The 20,700-nt window shown below is 41.5% G+C and overlaps 1 protein-coding gene across 3 annotated transcripts in view; it reads left to right on the top strand.

Annotated features, from left to right (window-relative positions):
- Positions 1 to 10,964, top strand: part of LOC725557 (cuticle protein 7) — a 77,554-nt gene extending 66,590 nt beyond the window's left edge. For 2 of the 3 annotated variants that reach the window (XM_016914076.2, XM_016914077.2), the window contains 2 exons: positions 8,283 to 8,523; positions 10,174 to 10,964. In XM_016914076.2, the coding sequence (XP_016769565.2) occupies positions 8,283 to 8,523; positions 10,174 to 10,316 (384 nt within the window). In that variant the 3' untranslated portion in view covers positions 10,317 to 10,964. Of the gene's footprint in view, positions 1 to 77; positions 7,968 to 8,282; positions 8,524 to 10,173 lie in introns of those variants that run through there. The other variant, XM_006561868.3, reaches the window with a different exon arrangement.
- The last annotated feature ends 9,736 nt before the right edge of the window (positions 10,965 to 20,700 follow it).

Below are 20,700 nucleotides of genomic sequence, written 5' to 3'. Positions count from 1 at the left end.
TTTCAATTCTCGACGAAATTTAAAACTGTTCCCCGTGTAATGGCCGTGTAAACGATTCGTTCGTTAAGATCGATTCCGGAGGAGGACAAAGCACAGTTGGATCGAGTTGGAAAAACCTATAATTCTCGAATAATTTTTCGTCCAACGCTTTCGACACACGCTTCCACGCCATTCCCGATTAATAATAATTCTTTAACGTCGTCTTCGCACGATTTCAAATTATCGGTTCGTACAGAGTTATTACAATTCAATTCTTTAAAGAAGGAATTTCTATTTACGAATCACCGCCGCGGAGAAACTTAGACGAATGTTTAAAGATTTAAAGATATAAAAATTTCATAATTTGAAACTATTTATACTTGATATGAATACAGTACAGAAGGAGATCGATCCAAAAATATCGAAATCAATTCACGCGTGATATTTCCTTGGAAATCGTGGAATTCCTCGGCGAATTCACGGATCGATAGTTGGAATTTTTCGAGCGAAAATCCTACGAAGCAATGGATATTTGTCACAGGTTTACAGTCTCTTTGATCGCGGGAGAAATCTCGGTACGTATATAAGATCCGAAGGATCCCTTCGAGTATCCCCCGAGGCATCGAGCAAACTTACGATATCCACCACGCGTCCGCGGGAGTTCACAGGTTAGGTAAATAATGCTCCTTATTTTGGACGTCGGCAGATAACGTTACAGGCTGCGCGATTTCGTTCCAGTGTCAGCGGATTTTCGTGCCCCACAACCTAAAACTGGCTCGAGTTTCGGATATGAAATATCGGTGGCCGAGTTTAACATGGAACTTTCACGCCGGCTCGGATATCGGATATCGTGCAACGAATGTCAGACCTTCGTATTCCATCGGCGAGATCCTTCGAAACCATTTCACCCGATCCACGGCTCGAAAGATAAGACGAATTGTCCCACGATTTTTTCGGAAGTGGAAATAATGCGACGAAGCGTTATTGTCCGGGAAAATTCTGCGTCGATTAGGACGGAAAGGGGGAATCGCGGAGGCGATATTCAAATATTTGTTTAACCTTTCCGCGCGATTCCGAGCATTTGGCTCGACCTTGAGCTTTCAAGGATAAACATTTGTTCAACACTGTGACGAAGACGGAAAGCTTCCGGTTTAACCTTGAGCTTTTAAAGCTTAAATATTTATTCAGCCTTCTCAACATTTAAACTTTCGATTCGACCTTTCTCGGTTATCGGTACCGCGTACCCTCTTTTGCTAATTTTCCCGAGAACTTCTCCATTTTTGTCGTGACTATGTAAGTCTTTCGTTGCTTCTCGTTCAACGCAACTTCGTATTCTCCGTTTCTATCGTATTTCTTTTTCTATAGTAGTTTGTAAAAAAAAAAAAGAAAGAAAGAAAGAAAGGAAAAAAAAAAGGAAGAAACAGCGGAAACTTTTTCGATCAAACTTGCGTTATATATGATGCGGTGGTGTATTACAAGGCAAACAAGTGATAACGCGGTAACCGTACGTTTTACGAGATATTATATCCACCAACTTTCTGCTTTTCGCTTCTTTTGTTTATACCTTGGCTAGTTTCTTCTGGTTGTTGAATATTTTTCTTTTTTTTTTTTTTTTTTTTTTTTTTTTGCGTTTAATACGATATTTTTATATTTCTTCATCGAGATAAAAAACGTATCTCCGATTTTCCCCCTTGTATTGTTAAACGAACTTGAAAACTGTTAGGTATTATATAAGAAACCAGATAATTTAACGCGGACAAGAAAGGAGGAAAAGCTTTATTACCCCGTTATATTATATTTCGTGTCGTGATGAAGTTAATAAATTGCCTTCTACTTTCATATACACCATTTCATACCGTTCATCAATTTTCGCGTATATATCTTGTAATACCGTCGGCAAACTTTCTATGGTATTCTATATTAAAATTTGTATCTATTAACAACGTTTTGAAACGAGAAAACACGAGAATTTAACGAAAAGGATAAACATATATATATATATATAAAGAGAGGATAAAAAAAGAGCTTGTAAATAAATTAAACGTTATTAAATTCGGACAACGTAAATTAATAAACAACTCTCGTTAATTTGAACACATTCGATGTGCTAGGAGAAAAAAATCAACTCGTTTTATTTTCGAAATATAATAAATATCTTCAACCGCTCATTCGTGTATATAAACAAATTACAAGAAGGAAATAACAAATAAAATTAAATCATACTTCTTTCTCTCGTAAACTTAATCTCCTCCCTCTCTCTTTTTGAAACGTATAAACGGGATGACGAAAACTTCCTAAAAGAAATTCATCGACGAGAGGATCGAATAACAGATAATAATCGAATCGAAGGGAGAAAAAATTTAAACGCGAAATTTATGGTGGCCACTCAACGTCAATTCTGATGGCGATCGATCGACCACGAAGCGTCGTCGCTCTCGAGTTCATACCCGGAGGACTTGGCGGAAACTCGTTCAAAGAGAAAAGCTGAAACACCATTAAACGGTGCAAGAGAGCAACAATGATGGTATCTTCTCGAGACGACCAAAGTGATCATACGCGACGTTCTTTCGCCTCCTTCCTTCCTTCCTTCCTTCCTTTCTTCCTTTTCTCAATTCCAAGCGAAAGCTAAAAGGATACAGAAAGGATGAAGAGGCAAGATCGGTGGATCCAACGTGCGATCGCGACGTATCAATTACATGAGCGCCACCCGTTTTCCGGAAATTCGTAGTAAGTTAAGGACACGGTGAAACTCGTGTGGATAACGAACAATGCACGCAGGTTGACCGTTTTTGCATTTGCATATGAATTGGCGGAGTTGCTCCCGGCGACCGTTCGCGCCAACCGCAGGACCACGACGACCTTTCGACCGTTCTTCGCCGAGTTATCCTGTCGACGTGGATGTGTTACACCACCACCGAGTGGTTTAACGCCGGATACTTGGAAATTACCTCGATGTCGGAGAGCATCGGAGAGTATTTTCTCAACTTCCACTCCATACCTCGCTCGTTCGCTTCTTCTCTGCGTTCGATCGTTGGATCTTTTTTTCTTTTTCTTTTTTTTAAATTACGCCTCGTTTAATTTGAAAGGATCGAAAACTCGACGGCGGCTTCCTTCCTCCACTCCACCTCGCATAGAAAGGGCGAAGAAACGAAACCGTCTTTCGATCTCATCGAGAGAGCTACCACGAAACTCAATTAGAGGGAGCGCGAAGAGTAACGAGTTGGAGGAGATGGAAGGACGGGTAGATTTATTACCCGGACGCGCGAGTACGTATGCTCCTACGTGGAAATGTCAACGCCGAAATGTCCTTCGAAATGTGTATTGAATACGATTGGGGCGAAAGTGGAGTGGAAATTAGAGGATACAATTATATAGTTCCCTACCAGAAGCAAATTCTTAGTTTCGCGTTGCTGGAATAAATTACGCTAAATCGCTTTTTGCGTATTATTTATGAGAATATGTTGGAACGAGTCGTTTCAGTTTTCTAGGCGAGAGAAAAACTTTTAAAACTGTTCGGGGGGAGGGGAGAAAGAGTTTTGGAAAAATTGCGGCCGGTTTCGGTGCTTTACTCGAAAAATTCACGAAAGGGGATTAAAAAAAAAACAAATTTATCCGGGAACTCGTCAATCCTGCACGAGGAAAATTAGAAGATACAACGTTTAACGTTTATCGAGAAAGAATTTGATTTTATTCGACGAGGTATCCGAATTATTTTTCATCGCATCAGAATTCCATGTAAAATAAACAAATAATATTCCATCGTAATTTCGAAAAGCTAACTTGTCGACCACCAATTCTTTCTTTTTTTTTTAATACTAGCATCGTTATCGGAAAATGCAAAGTTTGCCGCAAAAAAAGAAGAAGAAGAAAAAAAAGAAAAATCGGGAATCGTTGTTACCCAAAAGTTTAATAGCCTTTAAAGCCTTTTATACGTTATCATCCACAACTCTTACAGGTTCATCGATTATCGAACGCGTTGTTGTAATTTTATTCCGATAACGAGTCTGCCGTAACTATAATACCCGCGACCAGTAAGGCCCGGGTAAGCTTGTTCATGCATATGTACCTTTCGCCGGATCGTTGAATCGCGGCGATGCACTTTAAAGACGATAAACGCACGCCTCGAGAGACGGAACATCCACGGAATATGCAGAGAAGAGTTTACCATTCATTATTCGAGCATGGTTCCGTAATATCCGTGGAATCCTGACAGTGATTACAACAGCGACTAACTTCCGTTGTACCGTGTCCCGGATGCGCAAGTTTATCGTGCTTTCGGATCAGCCAAGGCATGAACATGCATCAACAACGGTAGACGTATTCGCAATACTCGGACGGGGAAAAAAATTATTTTCCTTTAAAACCGCTCGTCGTTGCTCGTCGCGATAAATATTCCCGTTCGATCTTCTCAATCTAGCGATCATCAAATTTCATGATTAATATTTTTTTTTTTTTTTTACAGAACTTACCACGCGAATCGAAGATTGGTCGACGTTGGAAAATTTCCAGGATTATACTTTATAATCGTCGTTACAAACAGTTTCGCGAGATTAATCTCTCCGAAATTCTGCTATTTTTCGCTCGTTTCCTTTCCGCGAGACAGTTAAGTAGCACGGGAAGGGTAACCGGCGCGAAGGGGGCGCGAAATCGAGGCTTTTGACCCTTTCCGCGGGTGGCAAGGGCGGGGAGGGCGGTGTTTACAGGCCACGGTAATCCAACTCGGGGTATCCGTAACTTCAGCGCCGGCATGAAAACCAATTAACCCGGCGACATCAGCGTGACCGGAGCGCCGGCTATCAGCCTGTAATCGGAACACTTGGAAAATTAGCAAGGCCCCTGGAAAATGCTTCGGCTCGTTAGCGAAACCGTAATAGATGGGGATGCTAAAATATCCGAATCATATCCGCGATGCGGGATGAGAGACACCAAAAGGATGCGATCCAATTTGTTACGAAACGTCGGGATTTGGAATACTTCTTTTTTTCTTCTTTTTCTTCTTCTTTTTTTCGTGCGGCCAATTTTATCCCGTTCCATTCTTGAATCACGTATCTCGATCGAGGAGAAAAGAGATTCGATATATACGTTTCAATTTTCCAGCAGGAAAAGAAGAACGGCGAAAGAGTAATTTTAGGTAATTTTTCGAAATAATGGATCGTTGGATCGGATCGCTTAAGGGACTAGATTGAAACTATAATCATAGGAGGTCACGTTCGTCGCGCCGTTCCACCGCGGGAAAGAGTTTCTTCCAAACGAGTGGACGATTAGTTTGTCTTCGTTGTTTTGGAATTCCAGACCGCAAATGGAGGTCAAGGAGGAATTCTGGATAGCACGTCCGTCCCAAAGGCACGGGATAGATCGTGACCTATAAACGAGCAGAGGTTCTCGACGCCCTGGCAAGCTGGATGGCGGCGAAGGATACGACGGCCACCGGAAACCAAAAAGAAAGGGAGCGAGGGGAGGAGAGGGGGCGAAGAAGAGGTTGGGTACACCTTGAAATTCGCAAGGCAAACAGAACTATTCGTCTTTCTCTCCACCCAGAACTATCTCCTTGGAATTTGTCTCGGGGATACTCGGGGAAAACGTAGTCATCATCCTGTGGAACGTCTCTTCGTCTGGATGGACTCTCGTGTGTGTGTAGTCTCTAAGATATAAAAGAGAATAACCACCGCGTTACGTAGGCAACAACCACGGCTATGTTAATCCCGAGATTTAGATTTTTCTCTTGGCCTTCGCTATCTTTCCATTCCATTTCGTATGCTGATGTTACCATGGAATTATTGATATAAAAAAAAAAAAACAAATTCCTCTTCTCTTTTCTCCTCTTCGTTTCTCCCAAACACAGGAATATTTCAAATTAATAAATAGTTGAGAACTTGTACTTTTTCTCTCCAACATTGTTAACAGTGTGACTCGACGATCGATACGGGGGTGGATCGGGCAGAAGAAAGTTGTTGAACCGTTTCGATCGATCGATTCCGAATATTAATTAATATTGACTTTCCCCGTGGAAGGCGGAGATCAAGAATCATCGACGGGTTCACGCTCGAGAAGGAAATTGAGCTTTCAGATAGAGTTCGTTTAATTAAAATAGTTGGACCATGTACGAAGTTTCGAGCGAAGGGAAAGTCGTCGTATCTTTCGCGTATAAATTTTCTTAATCGAATGTCTCCTTTAATTGAATGTGTGAAAAAAAAAAAAGAATGTTACCATCTCGACGATAGGATAAATAAAGAAGTAAGAAATATTTGGAAATCCATCGTGCATGGCACGATTTAACGCGTAAGAGTAGCAATTTCTCGTTCGTCGAGCACACAGCCGAGGAGTCGTATTCCAAGATTTCGTCGTCTCGAGGGAACGAAATACGAATACGATTCCCAACAACGCGTGTTTACGCATATCATAGGAATTTCAAAGATACAACGTGAGCACCTACTATAGTAGTAGAAAACGTGAACCGACGAAATTGACTGCGAGCCGATAAGTATCTCTCGATAAGAAATATTCCAATACACGTCGCGATACGATGCAAATTAATTTCTTCGCGATATTATGCCTATTTCTTCCATATAGCATGTAATTGAAAAATTAAAAAAAATCATCGACGGTGGATTAAAATCGAAATAAATAAATGTTCGGCGAAAAAATGAAGGTTTAAAGAACGATTTCGTTCGAACCGAAAATTAGAGATCGATCACAGAACGATATCGAGACAAAGTATAAACCTTTCCTACCTCTCTCGAGCTGGACCGTTCCTTTTATTTCGCTAGAATGTCGTCGGCAAATCTTATTTAAGGCAGATTTATCGCCGGCCCAACCCCGAGATCGAGCTATGATATTACGCCGGACTCGGATGCGCCATTCACATCGCGACTCCTCGACTCAAAAAGTGTCATAACTCAAAAGCCGAGCGCCTCTTCGAGCACTTCCGCCGCTCCACCAGCACATCGTGTGCCAGAATCCGTCCTTCTCCCATACTCTGCTCCCTCCCCGCACAACCATTTCACTCCGCGACAGAGCAGATAGAATCCTGCACTTTTTGTTAATAACGCAAGGATCGCTTTCGCCCGGATAAAAAAATTCCCGCCTGATATTATTTCCAACCGCGTTTCCCAAGACGCGTTTCCCCGCCCATTTTTCATCCAACGATATAATCCATCGAATGCGAGGATCATTCTCTCGATCCAGAAAAACGACTCAATCTCGTGAAGCTTCGAAAATTGGCTATGAAGAAAATCTTCCTAACAATCTTCCCAAGAATCTAACATCTCGGTGTATTTCAATGAATCTCGTGTTTTGAGATTTTGAAATAATATCGACGCGTACACGTGCGAATCTCGTGTTACATGCATGGATGAATAACTCGTTATTTTATCTCGAAAGTTATTCTCGTTGGGGAGATGCGTAACGCGGAAGCGCGGGTAACGAAAGTGGAGACAGTTTCCGAGTTACGATAATCGGGTTTCTAAACAATTGCAACGTAAGACGGGAATCTGGGACGAAATGGAGCATGCGATCAGCCGAGGCGGCGTTCGAGAAGAAAGTGGAAACTTGTAACGCAATTTTCGGGATCCACGATGCATAACGATCGATCGATCGATCGATCGATCGATCGATACGCGTGTGTCACCTAGGACGAAGAAACAAATGCCTTTCCTGCGTTCCATTTTTTCGCCCTCTTTCCCAACCAACTCCATTAGCGAGCCAGGATTGGCTAATGTGCGCTCGACCGAGCATCGCGCCACGCTTTTTGCGGCCCCGGCCCGCTTGAATAATTGTGTTTTGCAACGTCTGCACCGGCAAAGTTCCGGGCATGGGTCCAAAGAAGAATTAAGCCGAGGGAAACTTTTTAAAGTGGACCTATAAAAGGGAGAATATCGGCCGGGCCGGGCTATTCGGTTTTCGGCCGATCGCGCGCGAATTCTGGATACCGATCGTCGTCCGTTTGCGCGGCAACAGTGAATCCGGCATCCGTCGATATGGCTTTCAAAGTGAGTGTGTACGCGTCCCTCATTTTTCTCGGATCGTGATGGGCGAGATTGACGAGTGGCGCGGCCGATCGATCGTTTCGTGCCATTTAATTATAGCTTGGGACGCGCCAACACCGATCCGAGAGTTTTGTCCCCGATCGAGTTTCCTCCCCGCGTTAATCGCTTCGTAAATTAGAAATTCTTCCCTAAACGTCTTAAAAAACGTCTTTTCCCCCCTCAAAATTTCTGAAAACTCGTCCAAACAAATTTCGCGTAATCTTCTTTCCCCGTTTAATCCGACCACCGATGGAGAATTAACACTTTTCCCTCCGATAGTTCGTAGCGCTTGTTTTGGCTTGGTCGGCCATGTTCGACGGGAAAACGGAGGCCGGCGGTCACGCGCACTCTTTCCACCATTTCCACGGACCCGTGATAGGGGAAGCTCAAGAAGTGAGTTGGAAGGACAAGCACGGCCACCGTGATCACGATTACGTGGCGCATCCGCATTACGAGTTCTCGTACGGAGTGGAGGACCATCATACAGGCGACTATCACGGGCAAAAGGAGCACAGAGACGGTACGTCGGCACATAACACGAACTAATCCTTTCCCATCGAAGGAGAAAAAGATTGATTTAGAATGAACAGGGTAGGGGTGTATGTAACTCGGTTACGTGTTGGAAAAATTGCGACGCAATCGAGAAGAAGTCGACAAATGTACGCGTGGAGGAGGAGAAGGATGGCCTGATTGCACGAATAAAAGTGGCAACGTGATCTTTGTACGAGGGGAAAGTTTAGAACGTCGTGATGCGAATATCGAGGGAAGACACGCGTGCCCTCCTCTCGAGAGCTGAACCTCGTCCTTCGCCGATCCCATCCTTGGAAAATTTCTACAATCCTTGGTCCTCTTCTTTTAATTTAAGTTTAAGTTTACCGTGACGTCGAAAGACGTCCCCCTCCTGAGCGCATAGAAAACGCTTTCGAAAGTCGTCTTCGTTTGCGCACTCTTTCGAACTCGAGGGTTTCGCGTCGGCGAGTCTCCTAACATCCAACCACCACCACCACCTTCTTCCACCTTCGTTTCTACGTAATCGGCCTAATTAAAATCAGCCGGTGGCCTACATTAATGACTCTTGAAAAGGAACTCGTTTCCGCCAGGATAGTTTAAATGGGCATCGTAGAGATAATTTTCAGCGGGTTCGAGTGATTTTTAAATTCGATTAAATATTAAATTTCGATTAAAAAAACAAAAAAAAATTGTTCGCGATAAATATATTGCCTCGAGAGATGGCGAGAATATTTTCCAATATTTTTTATGTTTGGAAAAATAATAATAAGTTTGCCTTTTCGGTATTTTTCTCATTACGCGACTCTTTTTTATGAAAAAAAAAATCTCTGTTTTCTATCATTTAAAGTACGACTCTCGAATACGCTTAACGAGATCGTAAATATCACGCAGAAGATGTAATTGATCTTGACTTTCGAGACGCAAGGTCTCAACTTGCTTGTACATCGAGATAAGTAAGCAAATTTAAAAAAAAAAGAAAAATTGGAAACGCGAGTGTGAAAGAATAAAAGGAATATTATTAAATTTTTACCTTCTCGAGGCTCGAGAAGGCTCCTCCAATTTTCTCGAAATGAGATGTGCGCGTAGTTTCGATAATTAACCGAGAAAGCGTATTTACTTTGAAAATATACATGTATGACGTTGCCACTGATGAACCTATATTCCCAACTATATTCGCTAACTAGCTACGCCTTACCTACGAATGCTATTTGTGCATGAGTTTGACATCTCTTCTCTGTACTTTAGACACATGTCTTCAAGTTTCACAAACAATTTTGAGGATGGTATAATCAACTGGATGTATCAAAACGAATACACGTATATATATATACACATTTCAGGAAAATTATTCGATGACTGATTTGTACGGAATCACAGAAATGGATATCAATTTTTCTAAAGTAATTAAAATATCTGTCTTTTCGAAAGCTAATCGTAATATTCTTTCCCTTTTTTTTTCTTTTAATTAGATTCAAACAAATTAACTTTTGAAAGATCTTCGTTTAAAAAAAAAGAGAGAAAAAGCATAAAATAATTCCCGATTAAATCCCTTTGCGATAAAAACGAGAGGAAAGAAAATTATTTGTTGCCTCTAATCACACATTTCGAGTATTCGAGTTTCACATTCGATACAATTCTATTTTTTTTTGTTCTTTTGCAGGCAAAGACGTTGTCGGTGAATACACGATAAAGGAGCCCGGTGGTAACATTAGGACGGTGAAATATCGGGCAGGGAAGAATGGATTTTTCGCTCACGTTTTCAACAGCAATGGCAACGACCACGATGGAGGCCATCACCATTAAGCTCGGCGTCATCATCCGTTACCAAAGATTTTCTCGTTACGTTGCGATTGTTGTTCTTGTTGTTATGCAACGTTGATTGTTTCGTTTTTGTTGCACTGATTAAAATAAAGGGAAAAAAGAACAAAAAAACAAAAAATGACAGAGAGAGAGAGATCGATCGAAACATTTGCCAGTTTAATTCGTTCCAAATCACTTGCCCAATTAGCAGCGGAAAGGCATCCGATCGCAGAAATTCGTAGACCGAATCGAAAACCGATGTACGCCGGGAACCAATGAACGGCATCGTGATTCCACGGCGAGCCATGTTTTTAACGGAAGTGACGTTTACTGATTGACAATCCGATCGTCACGGACATATGGATCTCCCCTGTGATTACGTATCCAGGTTTACCTGGAAACAACAACCGGATGGGATGCGTGTAAATCGATCGCAAGCTTTTCGAAATTAATGAATCTCTTGACTTTAAACAGCCTTATCTTTGCGATTTGTGTAATCGTTCGAGACGACGAAATAAAACAGAAGTGTAAGAAAAAATCCTTTTTACTCGTCGAGATGCAAATGATCGATCAAATCGGTCAATTGTGATTTCTCTTAGACTCCTGTTATACATGTCTGATAATATAAATAAGAATATATGTTTTTTCTATTTAATTGACACATCAGTTGACATATAATATATGTATAGTATAATAAATATATAATATTAACGAAGGTTCGAACATCAAGCACCTCCAAATTTATACTTCAATATAAACACCGCGCACTCGAAATATTTATGGCGCAATTTGAATGGAGTAATTAAGCGACATAGGAAGGAATACCGCGTAAATGGGATCTAATCGCGGCTAAACTCGAAGAACAGGCGGACACGGTTGAAATACCACTCATTAACGGCACGCGAACCTAAATGTGGCAAATCGATTCGCGAACAGGTAAATGAGACGCACTTAATTGCGTTTAGGCACAATACCTTTCAACCGCAACGTGTCACGGGTATACACGCGCGCGTATCGTCGGCATTTACATCGTCACAAGCGCGCTAATTTCGTTTCGCGGGGAGAGGACGCATTGTTCCATTGATCCAGGTCGAGGTGGGGCGCGCGACAAAAGAATCGGGCAGGAAACTCTTGCCATCGAGCGAGCTCCCTCGACCTTTGCATCCGATTCATCCACCTCTACGTATCCTCGTAAAACGAACGGTTATGACGAGGACCACGACACGACTATAGAACGACGACGACGACGGCGAGACGAGTTTTTCACGGTTTTTTTTTTTCCCCAAAAGGCTCGGTGTCGCGTGCGTTTCCGTACTTAACATTTTCCCGTGCAGCATGAAACTAGATTACGCCTGTGTGCAACACCGTCAGATGGAACAACAATAATCCGGAATAGAGCGATAAAAATGTTGCCGTGTAAACTAGCGTAGAGAAACGGGAATGACAATCCAGCGTGGTAACTACCCGTGTAATCTTCCCGAACGGATATATGAAAAGGAAAAATCGATAAAACATGTGTTGTTATTCGATACAATAAAAATATTATTTGACGTATACCATGGCAAAGCTACCCTGCTTTTATTTACAACGGATGTTACCGATACCGGGTTCCGCCAATTTTAATGAAATTTAGTTGGGTGGTGAGAGAGCCTACATGCGCAATGAATATAATCGGAATTTTAGCCGCAGATATATCCATTCACTCGGTCGGAAAGTTATGAAAAAAAAAAAAAAACGAATTTCGGTTGAACAAATGGAAATTGAAAGTATCGTGTTTGCCTCTGTATCGCGCGGTTTCCAATAAAAAAAAAAAAAAGAAAGAAAAAAACGTTAATAGGTCTATCTAGAGCAGATATGCTTTTATAATTATAAAAAAAAAAAGAGAGAGAGAGAGAGAAAACGTGAAATATAAATAGAACGTCATCCACATCGTATCTCGGAAGCGATAAAATAGCAAACAACAGCAGCGCCACTTCGTTCCTCTCTCGACGTTTTAATTTCTTCTATCCATCATTTCAAAGTCGAGAATATCTTCACCTTAATTTGCAATTGCAGTAATAACGTAATTTCAAAATTCTCCTTTTTCACGAGTCTCTCGTAATAACGAATATATATATATTCGTTAATCCAACCTTTCAGCAATTTTTTTTTCATTCTTTTTTCTTTTCTTTTTCTTGTCTTTTCTTTTTTTTTTTTACGTAATTAACAGAAAACTCACCGTTGCAATTAGTAGAAACGTTGGCCAAACGTTTTAAGAACACCCTGTACTGCAAACATACGTATTTCGTTGAAATAGCTTCCATTCTCTCCCGGTAAGCAAAGATATTACCGCGAACCGGTGGTTGCGCTGTATAGAAAGCGAGCAGAGGTGTGTGGCGGGATAATCTTATACCGGCGCGGAAGAACTCGGGGAATTAACGCGGGCTGAAAAATTTACGGCACGGGGTATTCAGCGAATTGAGAAACAGGGGATATAATAATCGTGAGTGAAACGACTCGAGCTCATAAACGAATAATATTAATTTAATACACGGCCAAAGTAAGTAAGTACTTATACAATAATGAGATACTGGCGGTGTAACGAGTTTGAATCGAAACGGTGATTTACAAAATTAATTACTCGATACTCGCGCCGACTCCTGTAAATGTTAACCCGACCGCGCGTTCCGCCCATTGTATAAAGCGAAACGTTTCGATTTCTTGTTATGCACGATACTCTTGCATAATGTACCTACCTATTGTTGAAATTTTACGAGTTTATAAATTATGGAATCCCGACAAATTCTATCGCGTAACAATTACAACGACAAATTTCACGACGTGGAACGAACGATTAGGGTTTAAAATGGTCGATTCGATGATAAAATTTCTTAATTTCAAAAGAGATATCTCTCTCGTTTAAAATTTAAGATAAAATTTGTCGACTCGTCCGTATTAGATTAATCGGTGGATTTGATGCTGCGCGGAATATATACGCCAACGAGTTTAAAATAAACGATAAAACGATACGATAGGAGGATCCGATAAATCGATTAAGCGGGCAGAAAATATTTTTGCGGTAATTTCAAATTGAAATTTCTCTATTCGTTGGCCGGAATCGAGTCGTGATATTCCTATGATTTCAATAAACGCCCGTCGAGATTAATGGACGATTGTTATAGGTAATTAATAGTGTTCATCCGTATTTGACGGCCCATTCAAATTAGTTATCATTGTTCCACCCTGTCCTTTTGTTTTATCGCTCCTTCGTGCGCGGAATTTTCTTTGTCACGGTTATTCCGAAGTTGTTGAATAATCTTCACCGGGCTTTTCCGTTTCGAAACAGCACAGCCCGATGGGGCGAAAAGCGGGAGAAAACGAGTAGAATAAGGTGTTTCCTTTGTCTCGGTCTTCGGAGTTGTTGAAATAAAATATCACGGAAATTAATTTCTTCTTCCACGGAAGAAATCGTTGATTATAAGTGTCGGCGTTTGTTTTTAATCCCGTTCGGCCATTGGCTACCAAATGCTTTCGGGACGGGAAAATATTAAGACGCGAGAATTGAAAATAATCTTTACCGCCCTCCTTTTATTTCGAAACTCGGTTACAACCGGCTATGTATACCGAGAGAAATTCAACGGGCTTTCGAGATTAAAGGGGGAAAAAGCACCAGTTTTTCAACTATCTCAAAGTTCACGGGGAAAAAAAGAATATTCGATATGAAAAAGTGATGCGATTAAAATCAAAAAATTGTTGTATCAACGTGTCTTGATACGATTGTAGTAGAAGAAGAGAAAAAAGTAGAATTAAAAAGTATCTCGAATACGAATTACCACGTGTATGTCGCGTGTATTCATCGCGTTGCCAACTTACATATATTTTACACCGAAGCGATTCGAGGCTTCGTTAAAACCCTACCCGTTGATGATGTAAGCGCTTTTACCCCGTTGTTCCGTCGAACAAAGGCGAAAATTAAAATCAAAATATTCCAGCCGGGGAAAGTTTATTCAGAAACACACCGTTTCCTCATTTAAATCACGAGATAATTCGTAGTGGGGTATTGTACTTTCCTCCTTTCATACGTCGTTGCGAAAAATTCCGAACTTCATTCCGAGTTATTGTGCCGTGCTTTCTTGCAACTTTAAACCTCTCTTGATTTACAGATTCTTCACTTTTTTCCAGCTCAGACGGCCGAAGAATACCGGGATCAAGATTTGTTTATAAAGGAATGAAACGCTTTATTGTTCTCGTTTCACGCGATATCGTTTCCCCGGATTATGAAACCGACGGGAGCGCAACTCTCTTCATCATTGCCTTTAATTCCATTTCATCGCGCCCGAACCTCTCCACCGTCTCTAAATTCTTCTCCTGCCATTTTTTTCACGTACGCGTCGACCAACGAAAAGAGAAAAAAAAGCGAAAGAGAGGAGAGAAAGAAAAGAAGAAAATATATCGGAATGTCGTACAATAACTCGAAACAGCTACCCGTAAACTTTAGACACGCGTCTCGCTCGTCAAATGCAACCCCACAGCCTCGAACGATTCGAGAAAGTACGACTTCCGCTTTATGAAGTTTTCCAGATTCTCTCTTTACCTTTCGCCACCAACAACGAAAGTTTGACCTGAAATTTCCGAACGGTTTTATATTGCGAACGATAGCGTACACGAAAGGCAAGCTTAAACTTTCGAAATAAAAATAATAACGGGGGGGGGGGGCAACGTATATAGGAAGACGAATGATGGATTCGTGAAAAGGAATCGAAGAATTTGAGGAAGATTTCGAGGCTGTTTCGTTTTCCTCCCCTTTCCTTTTTGTACCAGATTTATCGAACTAATTAGACGATAATCACGGGCGGAAATTGCGAAGCGAAACAAACAAAGGGGGTATTTAATCGTGCTCGTTGATATGAAATTGTTTAATTTTATCATTTAATTAGAAATCTCTATTTGTGCATCGTGGAAAATTAAAACGGCGGAACGAAAGCTTTATCGAATGTTAATATCGTCCTTTTGAAACTATACAGCTCTTTCCCTCTCTCTTTCTCTCTCTCTCTCTCTCTTTCTCTGCAAAACAAATTTCAACATTTTAATAATAATCTGAAACGACGCGTTTACGTCAAATATACGAAAGTGGTTACTTCCATTATTGAGAATTCCATTTTATGATTTAATTTTTCTTTTACGTTTTTATACGTTTCGCGAATATTCTTTCAACGTTTGGACAGTACATCCGGTAGTTAAAACAAGGAGAGAGAGAGAGAGAGAGAGAGAGAAAAAAAAAACTCTGATGCCCCCACATGATCCTACAACCTTGCCCGAGGAATTACATGACATGCGAAACGCGAATAACGTAACAAAATATTTCGTGCCACTCGAACGATCGCGCACTTTGTTCCCATATTTTATCCATTCTTCCCATTTGCGCGATTCTCGTTAATTATACATTTCTCTGTGTGTAGAAAAAACATGGGTGATATTTCAAAATATCGGAGAGCAATGGGAACGAATGGCACGATTATTAGATTTTCGTTACCTCGAAACGAGATTATCGAAACGAAATTTATGATTATTCGAAATAATAAAATTATCACCGTGCTAATCAAATTAGATTAATTATTTTGATGCATTCGTCGTATAGATATACAGAGGAGAGGGGAGTGTATACACGCGAATATCGAATAATTTCGTCGCTCGCCTTTTTTTCATCGGAAATTTTCATCGCGTATATAAATAATAGAATTCGTTAAAATAAACGACATATCCGTTATAAAGAGAAAACGGAATTGACCTAGAAAAAACAAAAGTCACTTACTTATCTAATCGAAATGGAAATCATATTCACTTAGCACGAGCAAACGTCGAAACAACTTTGGATAAATATAATCATATCCAAAGGCCCTGAACGGGACACTCTCTCGTGCAGATGGCGGAAAAGCTTAATGAGCGTGGCCACAAATGAAATCGATCGAATCGGCGCGGCGATGCGATAGGACAAGGTCCGCCCGATAATGAGCGGATCAACGAAGATATCGGGTCAGATCGAATTTCACAAGAACCTCTCTCTCTCTCTCTATCTATATCTATCTATCTATCTATCTACATCAAGATCCGACGCGCCAACCTCGTAATATCGTTCCCGCTAATTGTCGGTCTTTGGGTATACACGAACGGATCAACTGTATAAATAAATTATTCTTAACGGACGGAAAATCGATCGCGAATGGAATGAAAAGCGTCGTGTCCTAAAGCGTCGTAACTCGTCGCCTACCGATTGATGTCTGCCTTGCCAGAAGCGTTTCGCCAACTACGAGAAACGAAAGCGTGGCAAAACAGGAGGAGAAGGAGAAAGAGAAAGAGAGAGAGAGAGAGAGAGAGGAAGGGGGCGGGGTGGAATTGGATTCCGGTGTCGTGATTGCAAATGCGACTACACCCTCCATCCACCACTGATTTCTCGTCGTGCACTTGTCCGCGCTCGCAGGGCGCCTCGGTTTTCAACTTATCGATCCGAACCCGGTGGCGGGTTTAATTTTCTCCGAGCGTCACGCTTGTTCCGCCGTCTTGGCGTGCGCCGACGTCCGAGCGCATCCCATAAATACGTTACGGCCACGATGAAACACATTTTTCTCCCGTTGACAACTCACGTCCATTGATATTTTTTCGACCGGACTCTGGCCACCGTTTTCCGTTTTTCAACCGTTTATTCGGGCCGCGACGTACTCGGTTCGTACGTCTATTAAAGGATCGATTAAAAGTGGGACGAGGGAATAACGTTCCTCGATCGATACGTTATTTTCTTTCTCTTAGGAAGGAAAGAAGGACTTACGCGGGAGAATGAAAAGGACAATTTTCATCGCGAGAAATGAAGTAGATTCCTCTCCTTTTCTTTTTTTTCTTCAAATTAATATCCGATTCGATTCGTAAAGCGATTCTCTCCTATTTCAAAACGATTACAAATCTTCGAAACGTTTAAGCGTCCCGCAGTTATTCAACCGAATCGTCGTCGAATATCGAGAGTACGTGTACAAGCTTTGAAAGAATAATCCAATATTCCGGGTTAAAGCAGGAAACGAGGTCAACAGAGATACACGTGTTACTTTTGAAATTACGCTTTCAAGTAATTTTCATCCGGGTCAAGTTGAAACTGGGTATACGGTGGAAAAGCCGTAGAGGTACGTGCGTGGCTGTTTACCCAAGATTTTCGGCCCCGTCGGTTCGTCCGAAACTTTGCCCGCGTTGCAATATTTCTGGTAACGTTTGCACCAGAGCCAGCCGCCAAGAAACCAAGAACCAGTAGTCCACTTTGCGAAATTACTCGTACATCATAAGGATCGTTCGACCGTGAAACGCCTTTCAGCCCAACCCGTTCTTCTTTCTTCTCGACAATTATCAATTCGAAAAAAGAAAAAAAAAAAAGATCATACTTTTATCGTAACCGTGACAAATTTTGATTTGTCGAAAGATCTGGAAAATTTTCTCCGAATAAATATATATTTGTAACAATTTGCCATTTTCCAATTTAACGTTCCTTAAATTTGTCAAGCATTTCGAAAATAGTAGACTATATAATTTATTAAACGTAAAATTACAACTGCTCTAATCTGTTACGTAACTATTGATTCAAGGGCCAGAAGAGCAGCTGACTCGCCAGTTTCAAGTAACACGAAATCAAAGTTTTACAATTTTCCAAACTCTCTTTCGATCTGATGCTAGGAAATTGATGGTTGATTTTTTTCCTCTCGTCGTAATAGAATCAGAAACCCGACGCAAGAGATTTATTTCGACGGATAACGGTGAAAATTAATCTCAAAATTTGTGTGGATGATAAAAGAAGAGAGAGAAATATAGGTTTCTACAAAGAAACGAAGTGATTCGATGGGGAAAAATTAAACGAGCATCGAAAGGAGGCCGAAAATAGGGCGAGGGTGCGAGTCTGGAGTCGCAAAGTGAAACAAATTGCCGCAAACGAGCCTCGATTTGCCGACACAGTCGTTGATTCTTCTCCTAATTCCGCCATAGAGAAAAATCCGCCAACTTTTTAAAGTCCAGATCCTGCTCCCCTTTCTTTCGACTTTCGAATAATCTTCTTTCATTCTTTCTTTCAGCTCGAATTGTCGAGTTTCGTTCCCGGGGAACCGCAATTTTCTACTCCATGTGCCACGTCCGGAGAAGAATGTTTGGGGCGCGTGATTTGAAACCCCGAAACCCCGGCCACGCCCCGCGACGACGACGACGACGACAACGACGATGAGCCTCGCTTTCAAAAATCTTGATCACGGGAACGGTTTAATTCTCTAGGTTTTTTTAACCTCGCTCCCAGGCAAAAATTGCCGAGAAGGCAATTAAAAGTTGCAAGCTGTTTACCGGCGGACGAGCAAAAGCCGTGAACGGGTAAACAGAGAATTAAAGTTTTCCCGAAACGAAACGAATTTTGCCGTTTACCTATTAACGCAGGACGGTATCTTTTTAAAAAGGAGAAAACGTGCTCCATAATTATGAAAACTTACGTTACGAACTCGAAACCAAATTTCTATCGCGTCTATCTTTTCATCTTTTCCGTTATTATTAATTTAATTTTATACGTATTATATACCTCGGGAAATTTATGAATAAGCGAGACTTGAAATTTACGAGCATCGTATTACAAGAACGGAAAATACTTTGAACTAATTTCCCTCCTCTCCCCCCTTTTTTTCTTTCTCGCCAGATAAATTAAAATATATTCTCGATCAGGATCAACTTCGCCCCCAGTTTACAAATTTCAAAATAATTCCCTTCCATCGTTCGGTGTACGCTTGGAACGAACGAGCTTCGAATTTCGAATAACACAGTTTTACAGGGGAAAACTTTATTCCGTCACGTTCGACTCGTTCCTTTCCGGCGTGGAAAGGAATTTCACGGAATCAGAATTACAACGATTTAATTGCTCCTACGCTGGCCTCCTCGTTTTCGTTCCCCGATTAAAACATGGAGAGGATGGATCGATGGATCGTTTGCGGCAATCGGCGGCCAACTTATTCGCAGCAAGACTTTTTGCCGCGCGTGGGAGGCAGTCGGTGTCCAACCCCGATAACGATCGGATAATGCGCCATCCGTGGCTTGGAATCGAATCTAGAGTCAGAAGTTGGAGATCTTAATCTACTTTTAATATCCTGCGTCTGAGAGGTCTCCACCGGCTCGATGATCGCGGATCAACGCCAAGGAATGGAAAAGTTTGCTCGTTCGACCGGCGAACCGAGAGATACCGGTCGTTCATTTTCTCACGGAGATTGCGATGGAAAAGAAAGGGAAGTGCTCACCAACCACGACCGGAAATCGAAGTTAACTGCCGGGATCGTGGCTATCCAGGGGGGCCAACGAGAAAAGTCTCCAAGGTGAATCGCGTCCAAAACTCTTCGGCCATCGCCTCATCCTGAATTCGATCGAGACTTCATCATCGATCTTTGCATGGAAGCTGGACCATCATTTTTCATCCAATTCTTGATTCGATGAAGGATGGCGAGGTTCGATCGATCACGTTTCGATCAATTCTCTCGGAAATCTTATCGATCGTTGAAATATCGAGGGCCACGAACACGCAATTAATACGGGCTCGTACGTATTGACGATTCAGTGATTAGAAGTAGCTGGAATTAATTACACGCCCGTTGTTCCAATTCTCTGATCGATGATTAATTATTCCGGCCGATGAATTTCGCGATAAATAAATACAGTTAATGCAGTGAAAAGTCTACCCTTGTGCTCTCATACGGATATACAGTTGTACCGATATCGGTTCCAGTCAAACACGGCCTCCCTCGATCGATATTCTCTTCTCCCGAATCCAACGAATTCGAAGATCGAACACGTTTTCACGGAAAGGCACGCGCTGATTCCGTTAATTCCGTTCCGAGGATGAACTCGATTGCTTTTATCAAAAGCCTCGTTCATTCGTCGCGTACGTTTTTGTTACGCGACGCGTCGTCGTTTCGAAAGCGCGATGCGGGTCGAACGAACGCGATTTTTCTCCTCACCAGGAAGGGGGGAAGGGGGGTTGAAAAAGCACGGTACCCGTGTTAAAATACACAGTAGTGGCGTACATAAATCGTAAATCAAACATCGCGTCTAAACCGCGTGCATTTTAAAGAGTTGTTAAACGTTATTTTTTCTTTTTTTTTTTTTTTACAGCGCCAGAAATTTAATACATCTTTGTTCTAATTACTTTCCCGTTAGTAAGTGCTACTTATCCGCTCTTATGCGTATCGTCGCAACAAACATTTTCCCTCTGTATATTTCTAGTTTTTCCCTCCTACGCGTTTCTCCCGTTGAAACTTGGTCGCAGGCAAGGTGAAATAAGTAAAATAATAATATGATAATTCACAACACGGAATAGTTTTATTCTCGGAACGAATAGAATTTATTAAAAGAAAAT

Source organism: Apis mellifera, linkage group LG9 (assembly GCF_003254395.2).
Source record: "Apis mellifera strain DH4 linkage group LG9, Amel_HAv3.1, whole genome shotgun sequence".
NCBI classification, from domain to species: domain Eukaryota; kingdom Metazoa; phylum Arthropoda; class Insecta; order Hymenoptera; family Apidae; genus Apis; species Apis mellifera.
The sequence above is the reverse complement of the archived record's forward strand: the minus strand, read 5'-3'. Positions and strand labels throughout refer to the sequence as shown.